The sequence below is a fragment of the Idiotropiscis lumnitzeri genome, chromosome 9, assembly GCF_059441095.1.
Source record: "Idiotropiscis lumnitzeri isolate Australia: NSW breed Sydney's pygmy pipehorse chromosome 9, RoL_Ilum_1.0, whole genome shotgun sequence".
In the NCBI taxonomy this organism is placed as follows: Eukaryota; Metazoa; Chordata; class Actinopteri; order Syngnathiformes; family Syngnathidae; genus Idiotropiscis; species Idiotropiscis lumnitzeri.
The window spans coordinates 15,342,498-15,356,058 of record NC_142399.1 but is presented as its reverse complement, the minus strand read 5'-3'; the positions used below and the strand labels follow the sequence as shown (position 1 = coordinate 15,356,058).

Genomic DNA, 13,561 nt, shown 5'->3' with positions numbered 1-13,561 from the left:
ATTAAGGCACTTTATGTAAAATATCTTATTCTTACAGTACCATGAGCTCCACGCCACACAATTAGAATCCTCTTTTGCTATTTACAGTCAGTCAGAGACAGGGATGGTCCTGGAATGACACAGAAACATACACGCACACGCCCACACATACACACACAGTTCCTGTTCGGTCAATACTGAGATCTCATGGCTGCTTTAGGAAATGTTTTGCCATAGGAGAACACCGGTTGAGATTGTTGTCGGCTTGGGGTGAGGTAAAGAAAATCGAAATCCTCCTTTAATAGTGCAAGTAAAAAAAAAATACTAGATTATAAATTTCAAGTCAAACAAAAGTAAACAAAAAAACTCAACCAGTTTAGCTCTGATTTACAAAAAACTACTCTATCATTTGCTGACATCATAAAACACAACTTTAGGTATAAAAAAATGTCACGTGTTAAAGAATATCTGCGCCCGCTAAACGAATGCATGAAAATATATCAGTCACGGAAAATACAATAGTTGAACAATATTTGGAATTTACAAAACATTAACAAGAATTATTTCATTGGCCCAAAAATTGTCTATACACAAGAGCCATAAATAAATGTTGAATAAAACAGCTTATTGCTTCCTTTTATTTTCTTCTTCAGTTTTTGGTATACCTGACTAGCATGGGTCTCATCATCCCATTCCAAAAACATAAATATGCTTGCTGCAGCCTACCCGTACAAACAACTAAGACTGTGTGGCAATACACATGTACAGTGTTTTCTAAAATGCGACAGTGTATTTAAATAAAGCATTTGCGTAGACAAATACAAAGAGTACTAATAACTCAATTAACCCCTTCATGAAGTTTGAAAGGCGATACTCAAACGGGACCAGATAAAAGCTTATGGTAGGTAATGTTACCCTGAGCTTGTCCAGGATGTGCAACAAGATTTCATTAAGACTTCTAATTAAGCTGATTGTCACTGCTTCTGATTGTTTCATTGCATTGCAGTCATCTTCCAGACACATTGTGTTTTCCAGTGTGTGCGACACTTAAAGGTTTTCACAGTTTGGCACTTTCCAGTCCATCAGGTGCCTCTTGCGGTGGACCATCCACACCTCCTGCTTATCAAACACCCTGCCACAAAACCAGCAACTGAATTTCTTGGCCACATTCCTAGTGGGTGAAACTGCACCGACCACCTCGTACTTTTTTCTGCTCAGTCTGCGCAACCGAAGCTTCAAAACAAACCTTTCCTGGACCAAGTTCTCCCCACACCACGGTGGTTGGCTCTGAGCATCCATATAACGATTTGTCTCAAGGGTGCCGTTGGTGATGGCTGAAAGCGCGCTCAGAGTCCTTTGGGACAGAACGACCTTCTGCACCTCTCCTCTGTAACGGCTGACCACATTCATGATCCTGGCCACTTCTGGGATGTCTGCATCCGGGTGATTGAGAACCACAACAGGCTGGTCTCTCACTGGACGCTTAAACAGCTGAGAAGGATTCATGGCTATCAATTTCAGGGTTCTTTGCAGGTTTTTTGGAGCAGGCTGCCGGCAGCGTACAAAGGCTGGCCCTGATTCCTGCGTGATGGCTTTCTCCAATGGCGGAACAGCATTGCTGAGACTGTCTGGTTTGAAGTCTGGAGGCACCAACACACGATGGTCACTCTGTTCCGTAGACACGGCAAGCCTTGCTGCTCCTGAGTTTATCGCACCTGTGAGATTACATTTGACACTCATTTAGTAACGTACTCTATGTGAAACATAAATGTGACGTCAAAGAGATAGAGCGGTGGGGTTATCCATTTTTATCTCTATACAAAATACAATTTGCAGGCTTACCATGTGGTGTAATAGCAGGTTGGGAAAGAGGGGGCCACTTACTGGGGCTGCTTTGAGTGGATCCATCAACAGCTGACACACTGCCAGCTGTGAAACCACTGGAGGAGGGAGGTTGCGAGTTCTCGGGACAGACCTCGACTGCCGTCGTTGTTAAATTTGACAGCATGCTTTTGTCAAGAACTGTCTCAGAGAAGCGCAAAGATTCATTTGCATCATCACATTCTCTTTCAGATGGCAGTAGCAAATCTTCAAACACAACTGGCTGATCAATGAGAACACTTTGAAGCCCAGCTGGCTTTGCATCGCACTGTGAAGGAAGTTCAGCCCTAAATGGTGAATGTGCTGATGTAATAACTTCTCGAGGGTTATGCTGATCAGTCTCCGGTACAGAGACCTGCATTGTTGTTTCAGGATTTGGTAGTTTGCACTGGTCCTCCACCGGAATACGGCCTATTTTAATTAAAGGGCTTTGGGACACCCATTGCCTCTCTTTGACAGGATTTTTCTTTAACACAATCTTGAAGGCTAATTCAGAGGTTACTTTCTTGAACTTTTTAGATCTGGACTTTCTTTGCCTTCTTCTTCTCAGAGTCTTATTTTTGGGTTTGTCTTTATAAGTGGCTTTCTGCTCTTGGCTGTCATTTGTGACAATTGGCTCAACAGAAATATTGAGTCCATCCACATCGAGTTGTACATCTTCAGGCCTGACATTTCCCCCATTATTCAAGTTTTTCTTTAATTCCTGGTTCTCTCCATTTTCCAGGATCTGGACACGCTCAGGTAGTTCACTGTGCGTGGAAGTTTCATTCTCAAGGCAATGTGGGTCCTCATTCAAAATTACTTGACCTTCCTTTTGGCCGACATCAAAATAAGCATTGCGGGCCTGATTTTCAGCAGGAAGACTTTCTTTTTGTGTCTTCTCCACGATCTTCAGCCTTTTAGCATAGGTAGCACCCTTCTGAGCCAAAGTTATCTTGTTCTGGACCGTGAGGACCGTCAGATCCTCGGAATTGGGCATAGCGCCATTCTCTGACTTTGGATGGACGTTAATGTCTTGAGGAACATTTGCCAGAACAGACTTGAGGGCCTTGGTCCATTTCTGGTCACCCTTTTCCCCTGCAACGGATTTCATTAAAAACTGCTGTGTCTTCTCAAGTGTAGTTTGGGGATCAGACAAATTACAGTATTTATCTAGGAAGTCTCTCCCTGGAAGAGAAAGGCAGTCCTGTGTCAACCAGCACATGTTCCTCACTGTGCTCCTTGTTATCCTCGGTTTAATTGGACTGTTTGTTTTCCTTGCTATGGAACAGATTTCCTTCTTTTTCTGGATACCTTTCTGGCAACGATGGTTTGCATTAATGTGCTTTGCAAGCGCCCACTTCTGAGATGCTTCATAGGTGCAGTGGGGACAAAATAATGTTTGATTTGCTGTTATGGACCCAAACTGAGTATTGTTCTTGTGAAGTTCAATCTCATTTGGTCTTTGGAGGCCAACATGATGCACGCACATATGCTCTAAAAACACAGTCACGTCGCCAGTAGAGAATTTCGGACACTTTTCACATGAATGTTTGCCATTGTGGCAGTGACGCGTTGTGAGATGTGCACTCATTTCAGACCATGTGCGTTTCACGTCATCATTACAAATGCTGCAACTAGAAAACGTGTCCTTGTGGTTTAACAGATGAACTCGAAGGTAGGAGAAGTCGTGTGCATCAAAAGGACACATATGACAAGAAAAAACAGGTGAGCTCCCACTGTGGTTTTCCTCAAAGTGTCTCATCAAGTCTTTGGGAGCATATTCCAGATTGTCCTTGCATTGACTACATGTAAACCTGAATGCATCTATAGGCCTACTATGGTTTGTCCAGCATTCACTCTGTTGTGCCGCCAGGTGGGGCTTTTTTGACGAAGGCAACTCAGTGCTTTGCTTGGATTCCTCTGGTATCCTCTTTGGTCCATTTTTAGCTTCACGTTGCATATTTGGGAGCTGAGTTGCACGTTTCCTTCGGCGGAGCCGTTTGCGCCAAACTCTATTCCTTTTGCGTACACATGTTTTTAAATTTGCAGCAGGGATGACTTTGCAACTATCCACCGAATCCATGGGTGTTCAGGTTTCTGAAAGTGAGTACAAGAAATCAACACATAAGGCACAACCAGTTAAGGGTAATTTCATGACAAATCACCCAGTAGAATTAAACAAGCACATTTTAATTTTAATGAAACTTGGTGTACTTGATGATGGTCAAATTTATCTCAAATTTATTCCAATTGGAATAGGGGTTTGGGAGGTTGAGCCCACCAAATTCAACAAGGATTACAAATCTGTAAACATTTAGAGTACGGTCCTTGAGGGCCATTATCCTGCATTATATAAATATTACCCTCCACCAACACACCTGATTCAAATGATCAGGATCATTATCAGGTTTCCACAGATGAGTTGATCATTTAAATCAAGTGTGTTGGAGGAGGGAAACATCTAAAATGCGCGGGATAGCGGCCTTCGAGGACCGTTGTTTGAATCCTGTAATTTAGAAGATTGGTGCTTATTTTAGCACCTCAAACTTTTGACATATAATTTTACCTTGAAATTGACATTTTGGATCATGTTTTGTTCATGTAATTTTCTCTAAAACGTAAACAAGTTCAGAGGTATCAAGTTGTATTATTGAATTGATGATGGTATAGATACTTTGACTTTTACTTTTCTCTCTCTAGCATTCACAAAAAAATACACACAGATTGGCAGGTCTCCAGCAGATTGCTGAAACAGTATGAATGTGTGACTTCAGGAAAAAAAGTAAGAATCAACAGTTTATGGACCTTCAAACTAGTTTGTGGGCACACATCTTGGGTGCAGATGGCACTCGGGACGAGAGATACACATCCCCCCCAGATTCATAAAAACCACGAACCATCCCCTCCACTTTCGCCACACGTAAGGCAACAATCTGGAGTAAAACAGAGGACTAATGTTCCCTTTCCATTGGATGGGCATGGAGTCAGAGCGTATTTTGTGCTATTACTACTAAAAAAAATAAAAATAACAAATTAATAAAAAAAAATACAATAAGAAATATTCATTTGTACCTCTGAGCCCGAATTGTAATCATCCCTCTTCCTAAAGTCGGAGCTCCAACTCAGCGAAGCAGAGAATCTTACAAGCCAAACATAGAATTGAAGCTCGCTGCTACTAACCTAACACAATAGTTAAATGTTTTTTATACATTTAGAAGGCTGAAAAGCGCTGAGAGCACACTCTGGCATTACAGAGTGACAAGCTCTAAATTATAACAGTGGGCACGTCTTCTAAGACAATTAAAAAAGAATTGGTGTTTGCTCAATGTGAATGATAGTAACAATTTTCAATATATATTTGTATTTTTTTTTCTTTTGGGGACACATAAAATAACCAAACGGGACATTTGAACGTTCTGAGTTTGTGAATGATCTGAGAGGCGCAAGCGCGAAGGAGTGCACCTTTGATCGCACCCATGAACAGGGAACAGGGATTTGGGAGGCGATGAGGTTCAACATTCATGGCCTTGTTTTTTGTTAAATAAATTTTGGCTAAAAGTAAATAAATAAAATATTTTTATTAATAGAATATAATAATTTTATTAATTTCATTTAATTTAATAACATAACATGTTTTTTGGCCTGGCCCAACTTATAAGGATGACAAATGGCAAGAAAACCCGTAAATTAGTGAGGAACAACTACAATATGTGATGTTATGGTAACAAATGAAATGCCACCATAGAATGAGGCCACAATAACCAAACCACGAACTAAAGAGGGAACACTGCACTTAAAGTGTCCGTTGAACGAGCCACGTCTGGGTTTTTTTTTTGAGCCCACACATAGTTAAATTTTTTTTCTTTTTTTTTTTTACAGTGTGGAGTTTGCGGCCAAGGTGAGGTCCAAAGTAACAGGTTGCCATGCAGTGCCTGATAATGTTAAAAACATTGTAATGCTGTATGCACTACAGGGAATCACAATTATACTGCTTTTGTTATTTGAAAATGTGAATTTCACAATTTTAGCATTAGTTTATCAGCAATAAAAATGTTCTTGTGGGGGACTGTCACTCCAGACAAGTAAGTTTAATGATGTATGACTTAACTTATAATCAGATTTTCTTAACACCAACAAATTAATAATATAAATACTTATGTAATATATACATACATATAAGCCATTATTTTCGATCGAACGATCCACCCTCCTAGTTAGAAAAAAAAAACAGCTACGCCCGTTGCACACAATAACTGTTGATGCAGAGACCCAAGTGAAGGGAACAGAGATTCTTCACCGCAGGCACTAATATTTCTGCATCATGTCCACCTGTTGCTGGCTACGGTTCAGTTTGTTCTGCGTCGAAATCCTAACATTTCCCTAAGGCGGAACAACACGGAACTCTTCTCAACAACCAGGTGTCTCTCGCTACATGTCCATTATCTGCTTGATCACCATATACAGTAAATGCACAAAGAAGTAGTTGCATTAACATGACTGTTGGAGTTTGCAAAAGCACCAAAATAAGTGGAAGAAGTCTCCAAAGTAATCAAATAGCAGCCTCGTCGGTGAATGGGGCGGCCATTGTCCTTATAACTTAACCACAATAAAGTGACGAGATTGTAAACGACAGACGCTTGGGGAATTGGGAAGTGACGATTTGAAAGCAATCCAGTCAAAGACTTGTCACTGCTTTAACTTCCCAGAAAAACACACCGTGTGCGTTTGTTACTGAGCAAACGGCGAAAATGTGTCGCGTAGTGGCGTTTTGGTTATTTTAAAATAACGTGACGCACCAAACGCCTGCATAGACGAAATAACTTGAGGGATAAAAGGCGTAGCGACAAAAGTTACAATAATTCCTCATTGCTGCGTGGCGTCGCGGTAACACTGTAATCGAAACTACCAGGTTGCATAAATCTGAATGAAAGCAGTTGTTGTTGATACAGTAGTCTCGGTTTTTACCTTTTCTTTTGTCGAGAGCTTGACAGCTCAGCGAGTGGCAGCCATGATGGTTTCATCATCCGGGGATTACAGTCTCTGAGCTCCCTTAGCCTTTAGCCTTTAGCCTGGTGGCACCAAGCGGCAGCCTGTCTTGTCTCAGGCCTCCTGCTGCCTCTGGCGACGGCCCGGGCGGCACTCATGAGGATAGAAGACAATTAACTGGAAAATTGCTCTTTTAATCTGCGATGAACCTATGTTCACTACCCCTTTTCTACAAAAATATCATAAATATGACTTAGAAACCCCATTTTCTACAAAAAAAATCATAAATATGTGACTTAATTATTATTTATATGAAAACCTGGAAAAAAATAATTTCGTTGTCCCAGTTGTCTTTTTTTGTTATATATATTCAGAAAACCTGTTTTATTCAAAACGTGATTTGGGAGTAAAATTACTCAATCCCGTGTATATGTAAACACTTTAGTCCTGTGGGTTGCAGTAATGTACTAATTTTCGCAATTATAATTACAGAATGCTTGTTAAAAACTAGACATATTGGTCAACTTTACATCCAAAATTTTAATTTTACATATTCAAGCACATTCTTATTTTATTAAAATGCATGTGAAGCACCGTGAGGATTGTGGTGTGCGTGAGCGCATCCAAACTCAAAAGTTGACAGTTTGAATCCAGGGTTGGGGCTGCCTGTGTGGCGTTTGCATGTTTATCCAGAGGCTAGGTGTGTTTTCTGCATGTACTTGAGCTTCCTCCCACATTAAAAAAGCATGCATGCCAGGTTAGATAAAATTATACATCTGGGGTCACCAGTCTTTTTCAAATAGAGTGCCAATTCTTTGGTATTGACTGGTGTGAAGGTCTACCACACCTCTGAACTAATTTGCACAAATTACTTTAATTACGTTTTTCTTTTAATAATGAGGTTAATGTGGACAAGAGTAGCAATGTGCATTTGAATTTGATGTAATTTTTACATGCATAGCTCTTTTATAAAAGTGCCGATATTCAGCTGGATCAAGTGTCCCTTTAAGATCTGGGACTTTTTATGGTGATAGAAATGTATTTTAAACTGTGGTCTGAATTAAACTGCTGAGTGCATGACAATTGATGCTCTCACTACTTTTCCAAGTGCATTGTGGGTAATGTTACACTACATTTTTTTTATTTTCGACATTTAGACACCCCTACTAACTACTAAATGGTGTAACCCCTTAAAGGTGCACTGCATTGAAAAAATATTTGGTTCCATTGGATTTACTTAATTCGGACATGTACATTGCACATGATTAAAATATATCGAACATATATTACGTGAACTAGGAAAAGAGTAGAAAAGTACAGCAGTTGAACACATTTTCATCATGTGTAACAGAAAGTTAAGTACTTTTTTTCAGTGATACATAGGAAATGAATGAGAATAATCACGTCGCGCCCTCAATGCTATCCAGTGATTGGTTGTTAAATGTGTCTACTTACCTTTAATTGGTTGAGTCCTGTTGCTTGGCTGGGTATTGTGTTGCTTTCAACGACATATTAGAAATGCGTAAAAAAAACTCAAATTTGTTGAACCAATTGGTCGACTTTTACTTACTGAAAAATCCCCATAGCTGATCAAACCATCATGTTTGCATTTCGTGCCTATGATTGATTACAACGTAATTTCTTATCAGATACGAACAAATGTAATTGGGACCTTTATAGTGGCGTGTTTCATATTGTAATTGATGGGTACTCACCTTGATTTTGGTCTTTCCGGTGGCCTGAATGCCGCACCGGTGTTTGTTGGGCTTGTGGGAAGAGAACAAGCTTCACAGACTGATTACGGGTGCGGAGAGAAAGCATGTTCTGTGACTATACATTGGAATTTATTTCGGCGAAACGGGCCGCTATATTACCTTCATGTGCTCATTGGGTGATTATTCGCTTCTCAAATACACTCTTTATGTAGTGCTTTGAAACAAATTAATGAACAACATAGTTGCTTCTAGCGTGAAGAGTTACGACAACTGCCTGCATGTGTCCCATAAAATCAGCTGTTAGAATAGCACGGATGTATTTCAACTTTATGGACAGGCGAATTAATGCCTGCTAGAATGTAATTACACTTAATATTTGTTTATTTTTTCGATGTTTCAAAAGCTCCTGTGTTAAATGGAGCTAGAAGACCAGTGGTGGAAAGGACAGCTGGCTAAAGATATTTACCAGGCGCTGCGAAACAATGTGAGTGTCCAGCTGTTCAGTCAGTAGCAGAATGACTCTTTATTCAGTGAGGAGATATCGCTCACCATTTATGCTAACAAATAATAATCTATTATTTCTGCACATTGTTTTAAGCATGAAAGTTATATACGGCAACCTTGTCTTCTTCGGTGAAGGTGTTCAACGCCATGCATTTTTTGTTGGAGACTTGCTGTCATCATGACTTGAGAAACAACATTTTATTTTATGATAACTAGGTATTGTTTGAATGATATTCCATGTAGTGTGCTTTCACAAAGCTCAACAGTTCAGAACAATTGTTTTATAACTTAAGTGAAGTTAAAACTGTTATTGCAGACGTTTCAATCGTGTGCCATAGTTTGCTACAATTGAAATTGAAAATAAAATGCGTTCTGGCTTGGTGAGCTAGTTGAATCTCTGTCGAATCTCCGAATAGGTTGTAATGCTGTTGAATTTCTATACCATAGCTGTTCATTTTATGAGTTACAGTCAGTAAACATGTGCTAGTCCTTGTTTTTTCATATACGTATTGTCAAACTGTTCTATTAACAGTTGCATTCATTTAAAATCCCTGTTTGTGACAAATGTATGTCGCCCCAAATTTTCATGATTGGAAAATCTAGCCTCGGAACTCTGTGTTGTGTGCATTCACAGGGTGTGCATAGTATAGTGACAGAATGAGGCCAAATTACAGCTACAATACCATTCAAAAATGCAAAATGTTGTCATTCAGGAACTCAAGCTGCCCTCTTTCAAAGGCCAGTCCCCTCAGCTCAACTTGAGGCGATACTTTGCGGACATTATAGCCATCGTCAGCAACCACTTCAGGCTATGTCCCACAGCTAGACACCTTGCTGTCTACCTGCTGGACCTGTTCATGGACCGCTATGATGTCACGGTGCAGCAGCTTCACATGGTCTCGCTCTCATGTCTTCTTCTGGCCAGTAAGTGTGAAACTGCACTTGTGTGTGTGAAGGGGATTTCTGCAGTTTTGTATGTAGTAATGCTCTGCTTTCCTTGCTGCAGGTAAATTTGAGGAACGGGAGGACAGGGTTCCAAAATTGGAGACTCTGAACAGTCTGGGGTGCATGAGCTCCATGAATCTAGTTATGACTAAGCAGGCTCTACTACACATGGAACTTTTCCTGCTTGAATCTTTCCAGTGGAACCTGTACCTCCCCACAGCAGCTCATTTCATTGAATACTACCTTTCTATCGCAGTTCATGAGGGAGATCTCCACGATGGCTGGCCTATGACCTGTCTAGAGAAAACAAAACTCTACATGGCCAAGTATGCTGATTACTTCCTGGAAGTCTCCCTGCAAGGTATTTTTAGCAAGGGTCAGTTTTCTTATCTTGGGTACTTTCAGGTCTTATGTACTCCTGCATAATTTTATTGGGTCAACTCCAAGAACCATATTATACTTTCAGATATATGTATCTACAATAAATGTCACCAGTAACAGACAAACAGTAATCATTTTACTCCCCGTACCTCTTACCAAACTTTTGGAGAAGTCTCAGAACTTTTTCTCCAGCTACCATTTTTTTAGCTTTCATTTTTTGGGGTTTTGCTTAATTTGAGATGACTGCACATAAGCGCAATCACGTCTAACCAAATGGTAAACAGAGATTAGCATTATCCATCCATCCATTATCCAAGCCGCTTATGCCGGTGCCTATGCCAGCCATCTTCTTATAACATTATTTATGATAGCCAGAATATACTCAAATATTCAGCCATGCTGTCGACGTTGGGGTGGCTCAAGCATGGATCCTCCAATTATATCTCCGCAATGACATCCCACTTGAATGTATACATAATATTAACTGTTTCCTCTATTTTGTTATATTTGTTTTTTTTCCTTAGATCATGTGTTTTTATGTTTTGCACCCTCGCTGGTGGCTGCTGCATGCGTGGCTGCCTCTCGCCTCATCCTCCACGTATCCCCCACTTGGGCACCCCGATTGCAGCAGCTCACAGGCTATACATGGGATAACCTAGTCCCATGTGCTGAGAAACTCCTCATGTGTGTATCTGACATTGAATTGTAATAATTCACATAAAAAATGCAAAACATTACTGTTGTAATGGAGCACAAATGAAGTGCCTTTTAATTCAAGGTGACACTGATGCACAGAGTAATTTGTCTATTGAACCATTGAACTCTTCATTGATTCTTTTGTCTTTTTTTTTCAGTGCACATGACAGTGATGTCAAAGAGGCCAACAAGCAGAAGTGCCAGCAGCCCGGCCGCCAACTCCAGCAGCAAGGTCAGACGGTGTACCACAGTTCGAGCCAGGCAGCCACTGTGGCACAGTACCTGCACCGGCCCGGCATGCAGTATGCTCAGCAAGCTGCGCAGCCGGCTCTTGCGCCAAACCACAGGCCTGCCTCATATCTGGCCCGCGCCGCCTCCCTGCAGGTTTCAAATGGCCCCCCGCAGGGCAGTACTCAGGCCATCACTGCCTCACTGGATCCAAAGTCTACCCTTACTAACAGGGCTTACCAAGTCGGCATGCACTACAGTTGTGCTCCGTGCTTTGACAGATGATAGACTTTTGGGATTTAGTGATTAAGAAGAAACTAAAAGTTATTCCATTGAATGAAAAAGCAGGTTTTTTTTATTTGAAGGGACTTGACGAGATGGATGCAGTACCTAGGATCACAAGGTTTAAGCTCTGTCCAATAGGCATGCTCTTTAGTAATTTTCTGTGTAGAGCCAGTATTGGGATTTTTGTTCAATTAATAACTTGTATGAGTGCTGTCTGAGTACCACAAGTGACTTTGCACTACTGGATTACTTTCTTTACAATTTTGCATCAGGCCAAAATTTTATTTATTAAGACAAAGTACCATAGAAGTATTGAACAAAGTTCCTTATAGCTGTGTTGTTTATGGCTGCTAAAATGAGGCAATAGCAGCACAGGTCCATGTCCATTGATGGGCAAAGAGTATTTTGTGAGCGCAATTGCTGTATTTTTCTGTACCTGTAGAGATTTTTTTTTTGTTTACGTATTTGTGAACTGTAAAAAGAATTGGTTCATATGCCGAGAAGTGTTGTTCTTCTCTCGACAGATTTCAGTCAGTGCTGTGCACTAATGCTCATTTTAAATAAAATACATATCTCCGTTGAAGTCAATTTGTTGCTTAAAATGGTGTATTGTAGGTGTTCATCCAAATTCCTGTTGACGCGATTGTAGACATTTGCACAAACCCAACTAGCTACTTTCTGGGCGGTATGCAGACACATAACAGGTGCCCCCCCTCCCCTCAAAAAATAATTAAAATAATAATGATAATAATACATATTTATTTTTTATAGGTAGCCTATAAATATTCTTGGGGGGGGGAGGTCACACTTTTATTTAAAACCTTAATTGAACGTTTCATTGAGCCATCTGTGACTCTTAATACGCTGACACACCTCAATTTACCCACTGTCTTTTAACCACTTTAAAAAGTTGTTTTTCATGCCAGCATAATCTTTCTCCCTCTCCCTCTTTCTTTTTCGGTTTTGTGCCCCTGAGCACTTTCTATGTTGCTTCTCCATCTTTAGCACCGTCAGACGTTTGAATTGTAAACACTCGCCGCTCGCGTACTCGAGTGCGCGCGCACTGGACTCTGTCTGTGTCTGTGTGTGCGCGCGGCGCGCGGAAGGAGGCGGGGGTGGGGGGCGCCCGGCACCGGTGACAGTCACGGAGCAGAGGGGCGCCTATCAGTGACGTGCCTCTATTAGTATTAGTGATTAGATGAAACCATACCCGTGAACAAACAGCTGTTTAGTGCATAAAATGGCCACTGAAAAATTATTTGGCGCCCCCACTCGCGTGGCACCCCTATGCACCTCTATATACATATATATATACACATATACATATACACATATATATATATATATATATATATATGTTTTTTAACTTTTGTTTCTGTAGCATGTGCTTGTTTGTGAAACTCGACCCCCGCATAAAAACAGATGTGAAAAATAGATATTTCTTTCAACTTTTAATATTTAAAAATTAAAAAATCGAATTTTATTTATATTTATATTATTTCATATATATTTATTTATATTTATATTTTTTATTCCCAATTTCCCCCCCCGGCTTTTGGCCCCTTCTCGTTTCACGAGTAAAGTATATTGAATGTTCATAAGTGTTTATTTGTATTTATTTATTTTTTTGGGGGGGGGCTGGAGTCTAAAAACATGATAAAAAGTTTAAAATCAAAAGAAAACAAAAAAAAAATCAATGAATATTATAGGCAGGCCTGTTGCCTTCGTGGATCGACTGTAAAATGTTATGTAACTTATCCATCCATCCATTATCTGTAAGGCTTCTCCTCACTAGGGTTGCGGGGGTGCTAAAGCCTATCACAGCTATCTTTTCGGGCAGTAGGCGGGATACACCATAAACTGGTTGCCGGCCAATCGCAAGGCACACATAGACAAATATCCACCCACTCTTACACACCTAGGGCCAATTTAGAGAGTTCAATTAGCTTACCATGCATGTTTTTGGAATGTGGTTGGAG

The 13,561-nt window shown here is 40.4% G+C and overlaps 2 protein-coding genes across 5 annotated transcripts; one reads left to right on the top strand and one right to left on the bottom strand.

Annotated features, from left to right (window-relative positions):
• Positions 1–79: 79 nt before the first annotated feature.
• znf518a (zinc finger protein 518A) lies at positions 80–8,560 on the bottom strand. Of its 3 annotated transcripts, none has more exons than XM_088304865.1 (4): positions 8,544–8,560; positions 6,808–6,981; positions 1,822–3,939; positions 80–1,694 (listed from the first exon to the last, which is right to left on the bottom strand). In XM_088304865.1, the coding sequence occupies exons 3-4, from the start codon at positions 3,923–3,925 to the stop codon at positions 1,027–1,029; spliced, it is 2,772 nt and encodes a 923-aa protein (XP_088160991.1). In that variant the 5' UTR covers positions 3,926–3,939; positions 6,808–6,981; positions 8,544–8,560; the 3' UTR covers positions 80–1,026. The 3 variants fall into 3 exon arrangements, with proteins under 3 accessions (XP_088160991.1, XP_088160989.1, XP_088160992.1); XM_088304863.1 differs by lacking the exon at positions 8,544–8,560 and adding an exon at positions 8,284–8,425; XM_088304866.1 differs by lacking the exon at positions 8,544–8,560 and adding an exon at positions 8,284–8,423 and having other exon boundaries at positions 1,864–3,939.
• Positions 8,506–12,165, top strand: ccnj (cyclin J). Of its 2 annotated transcripts, none has more exons than XM_088304871.1 (6): positions 8,506–8,632; positions 8,947–9,027; positions 9,761–9,971; positions 10,054–10,353; positions 10,898–11,057; positions 11,228–12,165. In XM_088304871.1, the coding sequence occupies exons 2-6, from the start codon at positions 8,959–8,961 to the stop codon at positions 11,580–11,582; spliced, it is 1,095 nt and encodes a 364-aa protein (XP_088160997.1). In that variant the 5' UTR covers positions 8,506–8,632; positions 8,947–8,958; the 3' UTR covers positions 11,583–12,165. The 2 variants fall into 2 exon arrangements, with proteins under 2 accessions (XP_088160997.1, XP_088160996.1); XM_088304870.1 differs by having other exon boundaries at positions 8,557–8,719.
• Positions 12,166–13,561: the final 1,396 nt, after the last annotated feature.